An 18,910-nucleotide genomic window follows, 5' to 3' on the forward strand; every position below is an offset into this window, starting at 1 on the left:
GCTTGGAGAGCAGGTGTACAATTTTATAATTGCAAAATTCTGGGACAAACCTACATATCTATTGCAATAACACTGGTTAAACAAATTTTTATACATCCATTTAGTGTAATAGTTGCAGCTTCTTACAAAGAGATGGAATGACCTGAAGGCTATATTTAATAAATAAAAATAAGAAGAAGAAGAACTAAGGCTTATAGTTACACTAGAGGCCCGGTGCACAAAAATTTGTGCTGCTGTGGAGGCAGGAGAGGCTCCCAACACCACTGCTGTACTGGCAGCCTTCAGCCTTGCTTGTGGCTGAGCAGAGCTCCTCCATGTGGGAGCACACTGACCACCAGAGGGAAGCTCCTGCATTGAGCGTCTGCCCCCTGGTGGTCAGTGTGTGTCATAGTGACCAGTCATTCCCAGTCTTTCTGCTGTTAGGGTCAGTTTGCATATTACCCTTTTACTATATAGGATAGAGGCCTGGTGCATGGGTGGGGGCCGGCTGGTTTGCCTTGAAAGGTGTCCCGGATCAGGGTGGGGGTCCCGCATGGGTGCTTGGCCAGCCTGGGTGAGGGGCTGAGGGCCGTTTTCAGGCTGACCAGCGACTGAAGCTCCCAGCCTCTCCTTTTTTTCTTTTTTTTTATTCTGGGATTTATTTACCTTCTATAATTGAAACATTGTTGCTGTCACTGGCACTCCCAGCTCTGAGGCCACAGCCGGCCGAAAGCAGGTATCTGGGGTTTATTTAGCTTCTATAATTGAAACATTGTTGCTTTCGGCTCAGAGCTGGGCCGCAGCAGTGAGGAACCTTGACTTCCTCCATCAGTTGAGCAAGCAAGCCTCCTGCTTGCTTCAGCTGCATGGCTGCTGGCCGCCATCTTTGTTGGCAGTTAATTTACACATTGCCCTGATTAGCCAATGGGAAGCATAGCAGAGGCACAGTTAATTACCCTTTTTGTCTTTTATTAGATAGGATAACATTTGGTCTAGCTGATAGCATGTATATAGTTATACTTTCCTAGAATGTCTCTGGAATAATAACTATGAAACTAGGTACATATTTGACTCTAAGAAGAGAACTAAGTGACTAGGGGACAAGATGGGAAAAAAGAATTTGTTCATTATTTTGTGCCTCCTAGATTTTAAACAGGATGAATTATATTAATTAACTGATCAAATAAATTTCATTCAATGATTAAGAAAAAATAGATGTAATATAAATGTAAAATAAATCAAAACAAATTTGTTTTGTGTTCTCTACTTTATTAGTTCTGGAAATCTCAAACAAACTTATTTTTCTATTTATTTAATATTACTATTTATAAAACTTCATATTTTATCCTTGCTCAAGGATGTTTTAAAAGATCAGAACCCTTTATAAATCAGGCATAGTTGACTAATTTGAGTAAATACTCAGTTTTTTCCCTAATAGTTATTAAAGAATGTAAATATAAGATTTTATTTATAGTCTTGCTAATTATTAAGGCAGGAAATCTTCTTTTTACAAATGAAAGGAGAACGTTTAGTACAAACAGCAGTAGTAATATTTGTTGGCTTGAGGAGTCCACAGTTTGCATTTGGTACAGTATCTTGAAAATTCCTGCATTAGAGAATATATTTATTTTAGAAAGTCATTTCTTAGGCAAAATCTAATTATCACAAAAATATGTGTATAATTATTTTGATGAACATAAACATTTTGTGACAGATAAATAGCTATAAGATAAAAAATATATATAATTCTATCTAAAACTAATGGAAATAATGCCATCAACAGTTAAAACTAAGCAAGGAGTAGAAAAAGAAGTATAGAATAGGCTACATGGATTGGACATGTACATTCTAATTTTTTCTGAGACTTCTGTAACTTCTACAATTTAACTTATATTTATTGCCTGACACATTGTAACTAGATAGAAAAATATTTTCAGTTTCCTAAGACTCAGATTAATGTGCATAGAGCATGGGTCTCTTTTGTTAGCCTTACTTTGAATATAGAAGGTACTTATTTGAATGTAAACCAGAGTGTATTTCTTTCCCACAGAGCTTAATATCTTCCACACCAAACAAAGCATTAAGACTTTGTGAAACTGAACAATAAGAATAGGAATCATGTGTTTTAAATGATGGGGCAAGGCTGCAACTAACAAATCTATGTTCAATTAGTAATGAGAGAGGACTACAAGGAATTACGTAGATTTGTGCAAAATAATGACAAGAATGATACCATAGTAGAGATTCAAGATTGTTAAATGATTATTTCAAATAGATTTTTTTTAATTCTTAAATGATATAAAGTAAATGGCTACAAATTTTACTTAGGAGGGCTGAGTTTCAATACAACTTTTCTTTCATTGTTAGATATTGACCCTTTCCTCCAACCACACCTTTCTTATTTTGTTTGTTTTATTGCTTAAAGTATTACAAAGAGTATTACATATGTCTCCTTTTTTTCCCCGCCCTTGACAATCCCCTGGCCTCCCTACCCCCCAGTGTCTTATGTCCATTGGTTATGCTTATATGCATGCATACAAGTCCTTTGGTTGATCCCCTACCTCACTCCCTCCTGCCCCCCAAACCTCCCCGGCCTTCCCTCTGCAGTTTGACTACATGTTTGAGGCAGCTCTGCCTCTGTATCTATTATTGTTCATAAGTTTATAATGGTCTTTATTATCCATGAATGAGTGAGATCATTGACTGGCTTATTTCACTTAGCATAATGCTCTCCAGTTCCATCCATGCCATTGCAAATGGTAAGAGTTCCTTCTTTTTTACAGTAGCATAGTATTCCATCATGTAGATGTACCAAAGTTTTCTAATCCATTCATCTACTGATGGACACTTAGGCTGTTTCCAGATCTTAGCTATGGTAAATTGTGTTGCTATGAACATATGAGTGCATATATCCTTTTGGATTGGTGTTTCTGGTTTCTTGGCATATATTCCTAGAAGTGGGATTGCTGGGTCAAATGGGAGTTCCATTTTTAACTTTTTCAGGAGAATCCATACTGTTCTCCACAGTGGGTGCACCAGTCTGCATTCCCACCAACAGTGCATGAGTGTTCCCTTTTCTCCACATCCTCTCCAGCACTTGTCATTTGTTGATTTGTTGATGATAGCCAGTCTGACAGGTGTGAGATGGTACATCATTGTTGTTTTGATTTGCATCTCTCGGATGATTAGTGACTTTGAGCATGTTTTCATATGTCTCTTGGCTTTCTGAATGTCCTCTTTTAAAAGGTGTCTATTTAGATCCTTTGCCCATTTTTTGATTGGATTGTTTATCTTCTTTGTTGAGTTGTATGAGTTCCCTATAAATTTTGGAGATTAGGCCCTTATCAGATATGACGTTGGCAAATATGTTTTCCCACACAGTGGGCTCTCTTGTTTGTTGATGGTTTCTTTTGCTGTGTAGAAGCTTTTTATTTTGATGTAGTCCCATTTGTTCATTTTCTCTTTAGTTTCCAATGCCCTAGGAGCTGTATCGGTGAAGAAATTGCTTCGGCATATGTCTGAGATTTTGTTGCCTTTGGATTCTTCTAGAATTTTTATGGTTTCCTGTCGTACATTTAAGTCCTTTATCCATTTTGAGTTTATTTTTGTGTATGGTGTAAGTTGGTGGTCTAGTTTCATTTTCTTGCATATATCTGTCCAATTTTCCCAACACCATTTATTGAAGAGACTATCTTGGCTCCATTGTATGTTCTTGCCTCCTTTGTCAAATATTAATTGAGCATATTGGTTGGGGCTGATTTCTGGGCTCTCTATTCTATTCCATTGATCTATATGCCTGTTCTTGTGCCAGTACCAGGCAGTTTTGAGAACAGTGGCTTTGTAATACATCTTGATATCTGGTATTGAGATCCCACCTACTTTGTTCTTTCTCAGGATCACTGCAACTATTCGGGGTCTTTTTTTATTCCGGATGGATTTTTGGAATGTTCGTTGTAGGTCTGTGAAATATGTCGTTGGTGTTTTAATGGGACGTGCGTTGAATTAGTAGGTTGCTTTGGATTGTATGGACATTTTAATGATGTTTATTCTACCAATCCAAGAACATGATATGTTCTTCCATCTGTTTATGTCTTCCTCTATCTCTTTTGTCAGTGTCCTGTAGTTTTCTGAGTAGAGGTCTTTTACCTCCTTAGTTAAGTTTATTCCTAAGTATCTTAATTTTTTTGATGTGATGGTAAATGGCATTGCTTTTTTAGTCTCTCTTTCTGTAAGTTAACTATTGGTGTATAGAAATGCCATAGATTTCTTGGCATTAATTTTGTATCCTGCTACATTGCCAAATTCATTTATTAAGTCTAATAATTTTTTGATGGAGTCTTTAGGGTTCTGTATGTACAGTATCATGTCATCTGCAAATAAGGACAGTTTTACTTCTTCTTTTCCAATTTGGATGCCTTTTATTCCTTCTTCTTGTCTAATTGCAATGGCTAGTACTTCCAGTACTATGTCGAACAAGAGTGGTGAGAGTGGGCATCCCTGTCTTGTTTCTGTTCTTAAGGGAAAAGGTTTTAGTTTTTGCCCATTGAGTATGATGTTGGCTGTGGGTTTGTCATATATGGCTTTTATTATGCTGAGGTTTGATCCTTCTATTCCCACCTTGCTGAGAGTTTTTATCAAGAAAGGGTGTTGGATTTTGTCAAATGCTTTTTCTGCATCAATTGATATGACTGTGGTTTTTTTCTCTCAATTTGTTTATGTGATGTATCATGTTTATTGATTTGCGAATATTGTACCATCCTTGCATCCCTGGGATAAATCCTACTTAGTCATGGTGTATGATCTTTCTGATATACTACTGAATCTGATTTGCTAAGATTTTGTTGAGGATTTCGGCATCTATGTTCATGAGGGATATTGGCCTGTAATTCTCTTTCATTGTGTTGTCTTTATCTGGTTTTGGTATTAGGGTGGTACCGGCTTAATAGAATGAGCTTGGAAGTGTTCCTTCCTCGTGAATTTTTTGGAATAGTCTTAGCTAGTATGACAGTTTACACAGGAGAATGAAACACAACAAAATGTTGCTTTACTGGGTCTGAACCCTTCATTAAAAAAACATGTGAGGAGCCTGGTCAGCATGGCTCAGTGGTTGAGCATCAACCTGTGAAGCAGGAAGCCATGCTTGGATTCCCAGTCAGGGCACATGCCTGGGTGGCAGGCTTCAACCCTAGTGTGGGGCATGCAACTGGCAGCCAATTAATGATTCTCTCTCATCATTGATCTTTCTATACTCTCTCCCTCTCCCTTCCTGTCTTAAATTTCTCTCTCTCTCTCTCTCTCTCTCTCTCTCTCTCTCTCTCTCTCTCGATATATATATATATATATATATATAAACATGGGAAGAAATAATGCTCTTTGGGGCTGAGATTTGCACTTGTTTGCCTGTCTGAGAAATGAGGTCAAATGGAATTAGAGATGTGACCTAATTCCAATGAATATTTTCCTGTTCTTGGTTTATAATCTATGAATCAGTTACTGAGAAAGATATGGAGGGGAAGACTATGATATAAAAACTTACAGTTTCTTAGATAGTGTTGAGTAATCCAGCCACACCCAAGGATGATTAGCTCCTTTTCTTTGTAATCCAACCCAATATCTGTATTTGATCTTTGATTGAAGAAAGGTCTGCAAGAAAATTAAAACTACTACTTTTATTCATATTATCAATTATAACACTGTACCTATAAAGGTCTCTCATAAAATACTGGGCACATTTATCTTCAAATACCCCTAGGATAAACTGACCAGGCACTAATTTTGCTATAAATTAATTTATTTTCCTAAAGCAATACATTTATTCTCTCTCTCTCTCTCTCTCTCTCTCTCTCTCTCTCTCTCTCTCTCTCTCTCTTTCTGCAACATCCCACCCAACATTTTTCACTATGACTAAATTGTATAGAGGAAAATTGACATAGTTTATCTTTAAATGCCTAGGAAAAACATAAGGGTATAATAGAGCATGTCAAAAATATACTTTATAATTCCTAGGTCTCTGAAGAAGTACTAAAGTTAAATGTTCATTGATTATTTCATTCACATTTCTTTTTGCTACATGCTAGTGGTATACAAAATGTATAAAGCCAATCTCTGATTTCAAATATCAGTGGATTTAATTCACTCTTAGGCTTTTAATACACTCTTTAATTACACACTGAAAATTCTAAATCACTAGTGTGAGAATAATGTGCTCTGTAACAAAATGTGTCCCAAAATTTATATAATCTGTCAGTATTCCAGTTTGAGATGCTGACACAAGGTCATTATCAAGTGAGATAATATGAAGGCTCACTTTTGCTCTTACCAACAGCCAAAGTTGCAAGAAATTTCAATGAGCTACAATAGTTCATGGAAATACAGGGATGACAGACATAAGCAGTTTCATTAAAATTCTATAGTCCAGAAATAAAACTGAGGAGAATGGATTGGAAATTACAAGAAAAATATGGATTGTAAATAAAGTTAATTTCCTGAGAGTAGAACAAAACATATCATTTAGGAATTGATTGATTTTAAAAAATGAGGTTTTAGATCAAGGTATTTGTAAATTATGCCTGGATTTTTTTTTGACATCATAATCTATTACTTAGTACATCCATTTTTTGTAAAGATAAATTAATTCATATTGTCATTTTAATAAAAGAATAATTTTATAAATAAGAAAACATGGGGTTTTGGCTCATACTTTATAAAACATTAGTAGGAATAACATTAATAGGACTGAATACCATGAATGGAATTCAGTGCCTAAATTGAATCATTCAAAGGAAATCTACAGAATCTGTCAGATTGGCTTCATATTCCCAAATGTTATTAATGATTGCAAATGTGACCTAGATTTTCTCTTCTGGGAAACAGAAGCTTCTTCTATCATTCTGGATTATGAATGATAAATAAAATTCATTTTCAGGCATATTCATTCCCTTAATTTTTCATCCTATATTTCCCATGCCCATGAGAGTGACTCATCTTCCCTTAGAAGTATGATCCCTCCCAAATATTGATGATGGCAGAAGAAAGCTCAGTACAATGAGAAGTAGTCTTTTAGACTCCTGATATTGTTGAAGGCAGTTTTTCCTTCCCATATATTAGTCCCAAGAGGCTAAATCCTAAACAGTCTGATGTATACTGACATGTGAAGATAAAACAGATAGAATAAAAAAGACTGAAAATTATTCTTTGGCACCCGCAGCAAAGCTATTTCTCTTGGTTTGGAACAGTGGCTCTCTCAATCTCCGTTACACCTGTGTCCCCTCCTCTGGAGGTAAATCTTCACTATGTACAAGGGCTTCAAACCACTGTGACCACGTAATATTGGAGGAAAGCTTAACCAACCAATGGCCCTAACTCAGTACATATGAGCTTCTCAGGAAGCACTTACTCAGGTTTAATAGGGGGAACATACCTGCTCCTCTTTGCTTTCAATCTTAATGAGACTAGAACCAAGGTCTTGGCATGACTTCTTACTCTCAGTCCAAGTTCCCTCGTCTTTTGAAAAATGATAACAGTTCTCTCCACAGCAGGACCACTTTTCTTGACATGTGTTATAATCTTTATCTTGAAAACAAAAACCACCATCATCCACAAGAGCATTTGGAGACTGTAATTTTTATGTATTTTATGGTTTAATTCAGAAAATAAGTGATTTCCCTGTATCCCAAAAGTTGGAGTGTTGGGAATAGCTCTTCTGCCAAATTCTGTAGATAATAGTGTGGAGCCAGATACTCTCTGACAGAACCAAGACCACTACTAAGACTGCACTGAGGAATCTGGATTTCTCAGGTACAAAGAAACTGCAGCAGCCTTGACCGGTTTGGCTCAGTGGATAGAGCATTGGCCTGCAGACTCAAGGGTCGCAGGTTCGATTCCAGTCAAGGGCATGTACCTTGTTTGCTGGCACATCCCCAGTGGGGAGTGTGCAGGGGGCAGCTAATCGATGTTTCTCTCTCATCGATGTTTCTAACTCTCTATCCCTCTCCCTTCCTCTTTGTAAAAAATCAATAAAACATATTTTTTTAAAAAAAGAGAGAGAAAGAAAGAAACTGCAGCAATATAGGACAGTTCTGCATGAAGGAAATAACTCTTCAAAGTGGGTGTATGGGAATGGTATTAATTCCAAGGGATCTATAATAGGTAACATTTATCCATAAGCATAAAATACTGAAATAATCAAATCAATACGATACTATAAAAAGGATTTCTTGTTCCTGAAAATCAAGCTCTCAATAAGCTATAATAATGAAAATTAATTTGATGAGGAAAGGTGAGCAAAATTAAAGATTCTGAAAAAGTACCCGATAAAGTTTTAAGTTACTTATTAAAATGGGACAAAGGGGGATAATTCCATGGGGGGAGGAAACATCTGTGAGCTATCAGTTTAAGTATTCAGTACATACCAGCAAGAGGCGGTAAAGCAGGGTGAGATGGGTGATCTTCAACTTCTGGTGTTTCTGTCATAGTTTGAGTTTTGTTCACAGAAGAGATCTGAAAATCTTTAATCCATACTATAAAATAAAGGTGATGAATGGCTTTAACAGATCACTTTATTATGATAATTTATTCTAATTCTAAATGACAAAGTGAATGATGCTGACAAAACAGAAGTGCAATAGGGGGAAAATGAAAGGTTAAAATGTGTTGAGGTATCAGACATAAAATGTATTTTTAAATGAAACTATAACCTTCTACATATTACTTTTTCAAGTATGTAAGACAGTAATCAACATTTAGAAAATAGAAAATATAAACTGGAAATAAAGTATTAATTAATTTCTATGCCATCTATTCTTCAAAGAAAGATTTCAAAGCTCATGAAATTGACTGTTTTGTTTAGCATATTTTGCATTTAGAACTAGGGGTTTAGTGTAAGTTTATAATGAATTTGTTGAATATACTTGGGGAAAAAGCTCAGAAGGCTTCTTTTAATGTGCAAAACAAGAATTAAAATTTTCAAGCAGAAATAGCAATATCTTTCCAAAACTCATGAATAAAAAATGTAAAAACGTGTATGCATATAAACATAAGCAATGGACACAGACAATAGTGTGGTAAAGGACTGATATAGGGAGTGGGTGTGAGCTAGAAAGGGTCAAAGTGGGGGAGGGGAAGAAAGGGGACCTCTGTAATGCTTTCAACAATAAAGATAAACTGTTTAAATGTAAAAACATAAAGTAAATGGCTCTTTAAGTGTGTACACATCTTTTTTAAAGTCCATTGAGGATTTGTTTCACACCTGAGAATCTTTATTTCCAATTCTGCTACTACCCACCATCATTCAGTCAAATTCAATGGCTACTTGTAAAATCCTAACAGCATCAATAGCAGTCTCTGAATGTTCTCAGTTATGACAAATATAACTTTTGCTCCAATTCAGCAATCTATTCCAATATTTATATAATGGACCTGAAATTTAAAAAACACGTTGACACCTCCAATTCCTAAATACTATCATTTCTTGTGATTAATCAATTTCCTTCTCCTTTTTTGTCTATCCAAGGCCAAACAATAAGGAACCAATTTTGACAATCCCTCCAACAGGAATGCTTTTTTTTTATTTCAACATGTCCTATGCCATTCATCTGATATCTTCATGCCATTATGTGAGCACTAATATTTTATTATAAAGATAGCTTCATTTTTTAAAAAAATCAACCCCTTTAAACTGAGTCCATTGGAAGCTGTATTTTAGGTGTCATACATAGGTTCTAACCCTTAGAAGATACTCAACATTGTTAGTTGAATGAGTGAGCAAAAGAATTAATAATCATCAAGGGAAAGCTATTTAAAGCAAGTATTGTGTACAAGTGTTTTAAAATTGATATGAAATATATCAAAACTCATACAGAAAATTAGATAGAGCTTATTTTCCTTTGTGATTCAAGCAGTACCACATTATAATAAGGAAATTAATATTCAAATAAAGATTCTCCTAATTCTCTGGCCATATGGAATACCTCATTCTATATAAAAAATAAGTTTGACTATACATTTAAACCTCACTTTACAGATCAGCAAAATTTAGTACTATTTGGTCTATAAAACTGTTTTGTGTGGAATAACAGCTAAGTGGTAGCAAAATAACAAAATCACCATCATTAATCAACACCTACATCGTTACTAACATTTCTATCAAAGCTCATAGTTTACAAAGGCTCAGCAGAGGGTCCGTAGTTATAGTATCTCATTTTTCATCCTGGCTCATTGTTCTCATAAGAAATGTATGAATCTGCTACTTACTCATATATCCTAAGACTGTGATTACCAGCAGGAGAAGAAAACAGATCATTCCCAGGCTTATTGCAATGATTTTCCATGTGAATTCTGTACAAAATGAAATAAAAACCACCACCAAATATATAGTAAACATTGAACATAGCAAAGCCATCAGAATTAGAACAAAATGAAAATTTATTCTAGAGTTTAAAAATAATATCACTATTTACTGTGGGCACAAATTTCATTAACTATTAAATTTATATATGTTCCTAGATTTATAAAGAACCAGACATGCAATATCAAATATGTAGGGACACGATTATCATGTTTTCATGTTTTTTTCTTACCTGTTATATGCTTTCATAAAACAAGAAAAAAACTTTACCTCTCCTTTTACCAGTTGGATGTCTTTTGTTCTGCTTCTTTGGATAGGGCAATTTTAGCTCTGCATATGTCATTCTCTCCTCATTCATTTCTGAAGGCTGCAGGCAAAGAATACGGCAAGAATCCTTGGCAGTGTTTCATAAGGCATAATCAACAACATTGAAAAATGACAACATCCAGCATGAAGTACTAGGAGAGTTAAATGAATGATAAATGTGATAGAATGAAATAAACATGTTAAAGTAACCATTTATCTCAGAATCTTAGAAAAAACAATTTTTAAAATGTCCCTTTGTGATGCCTTTCAATGAAGTCCTACACAATTAAATAATGGTACACTGCAATATGTGGGCATGGTATAATAAGTTTTTAAAATAATTGAATTCACTGCCAAATTTTTAAAATTGATGTTTTATATTCTCATAAAAGTCTAGATTTATATCATCTTTTGAAACATTATATTTGATCACTTAGTACCTGAATTATGCCAAATGGAAATTATATCCTGAAATTATATACCAAATAGAGTAATTCCACCTTAGGAAGGGCACACACACACAAGGCAATCTGACAAATTCCTCAACTTGCTAGATTGTCTTATGTCAGACACCATTCAGCCATTCATATTACTCAAACCTTATAGTCACTGGAGTCATAACTCCTCTCTTAATGTGTGAGAAACAGACAGGAATCATATGACTCAGGAAAGGGAGTTTAGAAAGTAACATTAAATGAGAGATGTATAACTTGTAATTCTAAAACAATGCAGAGAGTGATAAATTTTGTCCAATTTATAGACAACTGAGCCTCAAAGAGTATAAACAATATTTCCAAGGTCACATAGCTAGTAAATGATAGTCTTTAGTTCAAATAAATATATATAAATAATGTATATAATAAGTATATATAAATATGTAAAAATATAATAAATTATTATTTAGTTCAAATGTATATATAAATATATATGTGATATAAACATATATGTTATAATGGAACATAATACTTATATAAATATATAGACATATGTAAATTTACTACAGGTATATATTATGTACTTTCTTTATTGATTAATATTCAATAAAAAATATGATTGTTCATCTGTTCTTAACTATTATAACCAATACACTTCAAAAATGCATAATAACCTGTCCCCTCTAGATATATATACATAAATAAATAGTGATAAAAGAGGAAAAAACATTTTTCCCAAAATAATATTTTTGATAACTCTGTAAGGAAAACACAGATCACTCTTCTTCCTAGATTTCATTCTTGCATTCTTAAAATGTCTTAATATTTCACCATTTAATTACTTTGTAATTTGAGGAAACTTGATTTGAAAAATAATCAAAAAATAATAAAATATATAAATACATTTTCATGTTTTTCAATAAATGTTCTCTCTACCGAAATTATAAGATAAATTTTGTTTTAAAGTTACATTTTTCTATCTAACTGGGTTTTCTTTAGTTTTTTTAAATTAAATATCTGTATGTTTAATAAGAAAACAAATTTATAAATATAGAGCCGGATATATTTTCATAGAAAAATAATCATATCAAAATATTCTAATTTTTCATATTACACTTAACATAACGATGAGGGAATGTAAGCTTTGGATCGCTCATTACTAGTTAGGTAGCACCCACGGAGGTAAGAGGAAAAACACCACAGACTTATACTATCTAGTAAATATTCTCCCAAGCGGTTGATGATTTAAAAAGTCATATCTGCAGAGCAAATATTTTGACCCACTCTCATCCTAATCCATTCATGTTTCCGCCTATAGAATAAAATTAACATTAGATTTTGATTAACATGAACCCAAGTCAATTCTTTCTTGCAACAGTCAAAAGCCCTCCTAATTTTCTACATGGCTTTCCTGTAGCAAATTCAACTTTATCTTTCTTTTCTCAACAGCGTGCCAACACAGACATGGGTCACACACCCATCCTGGATGATCATACCTGTGTCTATGGGATCCCGCCAGTTGGAGGACAAGCTTGGTCAGGAACACAACTGGTTTATGCTGGCCTCTCACCTCTGCTTCGAGACTAGAAGGTCCTGGTTGAAATGTAGGACTGGCCCCAGACAGTCCCTGTCAGAAGAAAGATAGCCACATCTGATGTGACAGGAGCTATTCCCACACAGAAAGTTTCCACTGGGTCAGCATATCATTTACTCCCACACTCTGTGTCACACAAGAATCACAGATCACTAAAAGACTAAATTCTGTGGACACTTTGTGGATCAACTCAAGCTTGAGCCTTACCAATTTTCATAAAGCTTTCAGAGAAAATAGCCAACTCAGAATCTCATGAAAATAGCAAATGGTTCACAAAGAAATATATATGAATCAAAAAGGAAATATTCAAATTCTACCTGGCATAATTCATACCTTATTTCCTTTTTATAGAATGAATTGGACTTAAAATATTGAATGGACTTGAATGTAGTCATTTTAAAGCATCAAAATCAAATCATCTGACCCATTAGTTCTAGCCAAATGTCAGAGCATTTATAAAAACTTACTATTTGTTTAACTCAATGAGCAGTTTTATGCACTAACCGTAGAAGTAGGGGTTAGATGCAAACAAAAGCAGGTTTGTTTTTGTTTGTTTTCATATCAACCACATTGATCTATGTGCCTAAAGGGCCCCCAATGCTCTGATGCTTTAAAAATCTTTGCAGAAATATGTAATATTAACAGAAATCTGCTTTCATGTCAGCTACACTGTTTGAAGTCTTTTCAAAAGCTCTCTTCCATGGCTTGAGGCTCCTTCCTTCATCACTCCCAAACCAAAACTTTCTTACCCCTTCTAAATAACAGTAGCAAGTTTCATATCATTTAGCTTTTATTCTTGTAGGTTTGCTTTGGCTTATTCAGATTCATTGCGAGGACCTAACTGATTGCTTTGAGGGAGAAGGATTCTGACCTAAATAATCATAAAAGCATTCCAGAAATTCTTCTTGTAATAGAGCTTTCTCTTAAAGGCAAACGTTAGCATTTAGGCCTGCCATGAGCTATGATCTTCCAGGCTTGCATGTATATTAATGACTCTCTTTGGCGGCTGCACATCTCAGTCTATGCTTTTTTTGTCAAACCCCCAAATCCATAATTTGTCATTTAACAGGTATGTGTATGATAAATGTGGGGATTTTTGCTACAGAACAGTTTATACTTTTTTTTTGTAAAGTATAACTAAGACAGTAAATTGACTTTGCAGGTGTATCCCACAGAGGAATAAGTAGGGTGGTAGTTGTTTTTTCTAATACAGGAATTTTATTATATAAGGTGACTGAGTTTGCATTTTTTTTCTTTATTGATTAAGGTATTACATATGTGTCCATATCCCGCCTTTGCTCCCCACACATCCCCAGCTCATGCCCTCACCCACCCCCCCAGTGTCTGTGTTCATTGGTTATGCTTATATGCATGCATACAAGTCCTTTGGTTGATCTCTCGCCCTTACCCCATCCTCTCCTGCCTTCCCTCTGAGGTTTGATGGTCTGATTGATGCTTCTCTGGCTCTGGATCTGATTTTGTTCATCAGTTTATGTTGTTCATTATATTCCACAAATGAGTGAGATCATGTGATATTTATCTTTCTCTGACTGACTTATTTCGCTTAGCATAATGCTCTCCAGGTTTATCCATGTTGTTGCAAATAGTAAGAGTTCCTCCATTTTTACAGCAGCATAGTATTCCATTGTGTAGATGTACCACAGTTTTCTAATCCCCTCATCTACTTATGGGCACTTATAAGACTGTTTCCAAATCTTAGCTATTGTAAATTGTGCTCCTATGAACATAGGGGTGCATATATCCTTTCTGATTGGTGTCTCTAGTTTCTTGAGATATATTCCTGGAAGTGGGATCACTGGGTCAAATGGGAGTTCCATTGTTAGTTTCTTGAGGAAACTCCATACTGTTCTCCACAGTGGCTGCACCAGTCTGCATTCCCACCAGCAGTGCACGAGGATTCCTTTTTCTCCACATCCTCGCCAGCACTTGTCATTAAGTATGCTTTCTAAACTCCCAGTGCAGGGATGTGCCCAGTGGTGTGGAGAGTTAAGAGTTGACTGCAGTGTGTGCTTTGTCTATATGTGACGCTGCCTAAGGGAAGCGACTGACTTTGGATGTCCATCCTTTCCAACAGCACCAAGAACACTTCCACACGGACTCAGCTGGAGAGACTGGGCTTTAGGATCAGACTCTATTCAGTCATATTTAACACCTTTATATGTTAGGAACCAAGGGGGAAATTGACACTATAAAATATAAAATATCCCTATAAAATATCACTCATATTTCTAAATTTTTCTAAATTTTTACATCCACCTAGCTCAGCCAATATCAAAGAAAAGAAAAACTAGAATGGCATTGAGTAAAAGAATAATACAGTAGTAGAAACAAAGATTTAACCCCAAGATGAACTAAGTGAATAAATAAGTAAACAAACTGAAAGAGACAGATAAAGGGGAACATAGAGAAGCTCCTGATAACATAGGTAAAGAAAAAAAAAAAAAGAAGAATGGTACCAGGATATAGCCAAATTAGTGTGAACTTTATAATAAATCAGACACGGTGCATAAAATTTGCTAATATCTTTCCAAAACAAAGTCCAAGAAAAAATAGTTTTTTTAATTTTTATTTTTTATATTCTGTATTTCTTATTTTCACATTTTTTTAAATTTAAAATTGGTAAAAATTGAGTTAACAGAAATTATGAGTCCCAAATTCTTGAGTATATTAGAATATAGGGAATAGAGATAAATGATTAAGAAATTGCAATTTGTATGAACAAGGAATGAAAGAGGTGAAGAGAGATAGTTTGTTTTAGCTCTCATCCTTAGAAAACTTCCATGCAAAATTTTTGCTCAATAATTAACATATTGGTACATTAAGTCTCAAATTATTCAGAAATATTTCTGCTACAGCTTTGCATTTAGTAACAATATTTAGGCCTTAATGTACCTTCTCCAATTGCTACCTCTATTGGTATTTTTCTTATCTTACTCCTTTTTAAATTATTATTTTTAATTAAATTTATTAGGGTGACATTGGTTAATAAAATTGTATGTTTCAAGTGTACACTTCTATGATACACGATCTGTATATTGCATTGTATACCCTGGCCCAAAGTCAAATCTTTTTCCATCACCATGTATTTGACCCCCTTTCTCCTTTACTTCTCCTGCACACGCTGGTAACCAACACACAGTTGTATAGGTCTATGAGTTTTGTTTGTCTTGTTGTTCATTTGCCCCATTACATTTTATATCCCACATATGAGTGAAATCATATGGTTTTAGACTTTTTCTGTCTGACTTATTCTGCTTAGGATGATATTCTCAAGATCCATCCATTTTGTTGCAAATGGAAATATTTTATCTTTTCTTAGGGCCAAGATGTGGAAATAACCAAAGTTCTTTTAGGTAGATGATTGGATAAAGAAGATTAGCATATATATATATATATATATATATATATATATATATATATATATATATATATATATTAGGGGCCCGGTGCACGAAAATCGTGCACTGGGTGTGTGTGGGGGGGAGTGTCCCTCAGCCCACCCTGCCCCCTCTCACATACTAGGAGCCCTCAGGTGTTGACCCCCATCACCCTCCAATCGCAGGATTGGCCCCTTGCCCAGGCCTGACGCCTCTGACCTAGGCTTCCGGCCCGGGCAGCGGGGACCTGCAGTGGCAGCGGGGGGGGGGGGGGGGCCGCAAATCGCGCAGGCTCCGCTCTTGCCCCTGCATGATGCCTCTGGCTTAGGTGTCCGGCCCGTGCAGCAGAGACCCCGCAGCTGCAGCGGCCCCACGATCCTGGGCTTCGCTTTAGGCCCAGGCAAGGGACCCCTAGCTCCTGGGACTGCCAGCTTCGACCGTGCCCAGCTCCCATTGCTGGCTCCACCCCTACTTCCTGCTATCACTGGCCAGGGCAGAAAAGGCACCTGATTCTCCAATCATGGCTGGGGGGTAGGGCCTGCCCCCCAGCTCTTAGCTCCCCCCTGGGTTTCCGATCACTGTCAGTGGCAGGGGGCTTCTTCCTGCTTTCCCTTTCGCCTCCCTGCATTGTGCCTACATATGCAAATTAACCGCCATCTTGTTGGCAGTCAATCTTAGTTGGCAGTTAATTTGCATATAGCCCTGATTAGCCAATGAAAAGGGTAGCTCGTACGCCAATTACCATTTTTCTCTTTTATTAGTGTTGATAATGGAATACTTACCTTAGCTCTTTAAACAAAATAAGAGTCTTTAATTCATTAAAACTGTCAGTTGAAACAGCTATAATAAAAAATAAGGGTGTTTCTTCCAAAAATTTTCACTTTTACTCTAGACCAGCGGTTCTCAACCTGTGGGTCGCGACCCCTTTGGGGGTCAAACGACCCTTTCACAGGGGTCGCCTAAGAACATCAGAAAGCACATATATAATTACATATTGTTTGATGATTAATCACTATGCTTTAATTATGTTCAATTTGTAACAATGAAAATACATCCTGCATATCAGATATTTACATTATGATTCATAACAGTAGCAAAATTACAGTTATGAAGTAGCAACGAAAATAATTTTATGGTTGGGGGTCACCACAACATGAGGAACTGTATTAAAGGGTTGTGGCATTAGGAAGGTTGAGAAGCACTGCTCTAGACTCTCTTAAACAATCATGAAATAAAACTCAGTGGTGTTATGTTTTATACAGGAAATGCAAAAATAGACTCTCCTGTTTAACAGTTATCTATTTTTATTGCTATTTTGATAGAAGCTACATTGAAAATGAAAATACCTTTCTAAAATTTTGAGTTATCCAAAAATGTAAAAAATAATGACTTCATCATCACTTGATCTGTTTAATCACAAGTGAGATGGCCATAGTTTTAGAATCTTGTAGGAAGAACACCTACTTTAATGGTGGTTTTCATTGATAATATTCAAATTTGTATGATATGGAGTGGAAGCTGTCTTCCAACCTATTTTGTAAGAATAAAATAGTTGTAAATTAGATAAGTGTGTGAGGATTAATATTAACTAGATCTGGCTATAAAAGTAGATTTAAAAGAGCTCTTGGTAAGATGGTTCTTTGAATTTAAAACATCAATAAAATTGATAAATATCTAGCTAGGCTGATAATGAAAAATAGAGAAGACACAAATTACCAAAATCCTATATAATAAAAGCCTAGGTGGCATAGTGCGATGCCCACACATGACATCATCACAAGATGGTAACCACAAGATGGCTGGCAGGAAAGGGCAGTTGTGGACGATCAGGCCGGCAGGGGACGGCAATTGAGGGTGACAAGGCCAGCAGGGGATGGTAGTTGGGGGTGAGATCAGGCCATCAGGGGAGGGCAGTTGGGGTTGAGATCAGGCCAGCAGGGGAGGGCTGTTGGGGGCAATAAGGGCAGCAGGGCAGGGCAGTTGGGGGCAATTGGGCTGGCAGTAGAGGGCAGTTGGGGGGGATTTGGCTGGCAGGGGAGAAATTAGGCTTCAATCAGGCTGGCAGGGAAGAGGTTGGAGGTGATCAAAATGGCAGGCAGAAGCAGTTAGGGTCAATCAGACAGGCAGGTAGGCGAGCAGTTAGGAGCCAGCAGTCCCAGATTGTGAGAGGAATGTCCGACTGCCAGTTTAAACCGGCAGTCAGACATCCCCCAAGGGGTCACAGATTGGAGAGGATGCAGGCCGGACTGAGGGATCCTCCCCTCCCATACATGAATTTCGTGCACCAGGCCTCTAGTCAAGGATAAGATTATATGACTAAAGATTCCACATATATTTTGAAAATAGTAAGATAAAATCATCAACAATTTTAACTTTATTTTTATTGATGACACTATTACATATTTAAAAATTTTATATAATAAACATTGACAACCTACATGAATGGGCAAATATTTTAGAAGTCACAAAGCTTGCTCAAGAAAAAATAGATAACCTGAATAAATCCTATGTCTTTTAAAGAAATTGATACTGTAGTTTAAAACTTCTGCTTCTATATTATTTTTTTATTTTTCAACTATTAATTCTTATATTAATTGTGAAAATTTTGAAACCTAAAAGTGATCAAATAAAAGTCATAGAAATGACACTTATTCTGCCTGAAAGTACTATTATATTTCCCAGGAAAAATAAAAGTATGCAAGTAGTCATCACATGAACCACCTTGATTGCAGAATGTGCATTTTCTGAATATCAATTCAAAAATAACTCAAATGTATTTGCCATCTCTTCACAAAGTACATAAAGGATACAGTATGTTGCAAGGAAATCCAGCTAAAATAGAGGGGAATGGAAT

The 18,910-nt window shown here is 35.8% G+C and overlaps 1 protein-coding gene across 2 annotated transcripts; it reads right to left on the reverse strand.

Annotated features, from left to right (window-relative positions):
* Positions 1 to 1,251: 1,251 nt before the first annotated feature.
* Positions 1,252 to 12,627, reverse strand: LOC132226039 (C-type lectin domain family 7 member A-like). Of its 2 annotated transcripts, XM_059680941.1 has the most exons (7): positions 12,561 to 12,627; positions 10,595 to 10,691; positions 10,231 to 10,314; positions 8,391 to 8,498; positions 7,400 to 7,551; positions 5,516 to 5,622; positions 1,252 to 1,585 (listed from the first exon to the last, which is right to left on the reverse strand). In XM_059680941.1, the coding sequence occupies exons 2-7, from the start codon at positions 10,680 to 10,682 to the stop codon at positions 1,459 to 1,461; spliced, it is 666 nt and encodes a 221-aa protein (XP_059536924.1). In that variant the 5' UTR covers positions 10,683 to 10,691; positions 12,561 to 12,627; the 3' UTR covers positions 1,252 to 1,458. The 2 variants fall into 2 exon arrangements, with proteins under 2 accessions (XP_059536924.1, XP_059536925.1); XM_059680942.1 differs by lacking the exon at positions 12,561 to 12,627 and having other exon boundaries at positions 10,595 to 10,729.
* Positions 12,628 to 18,910: the final 6,283 nt, after the last annotated feature.

The sequence above is a fragment of the Myotis daubentonii genome, chromosome 2 (genome assembly GCF_963259705.1).
Source record: "Myotis daubentonii chromosome 2, mMyoDau2.1, whole genome shotgun sequence".
NCBI lineage: Eukaryota > Metazoa > Chordata > Mammalia > Chiroptera > Vespertilionidae > Myotis > Myotis daubentonii.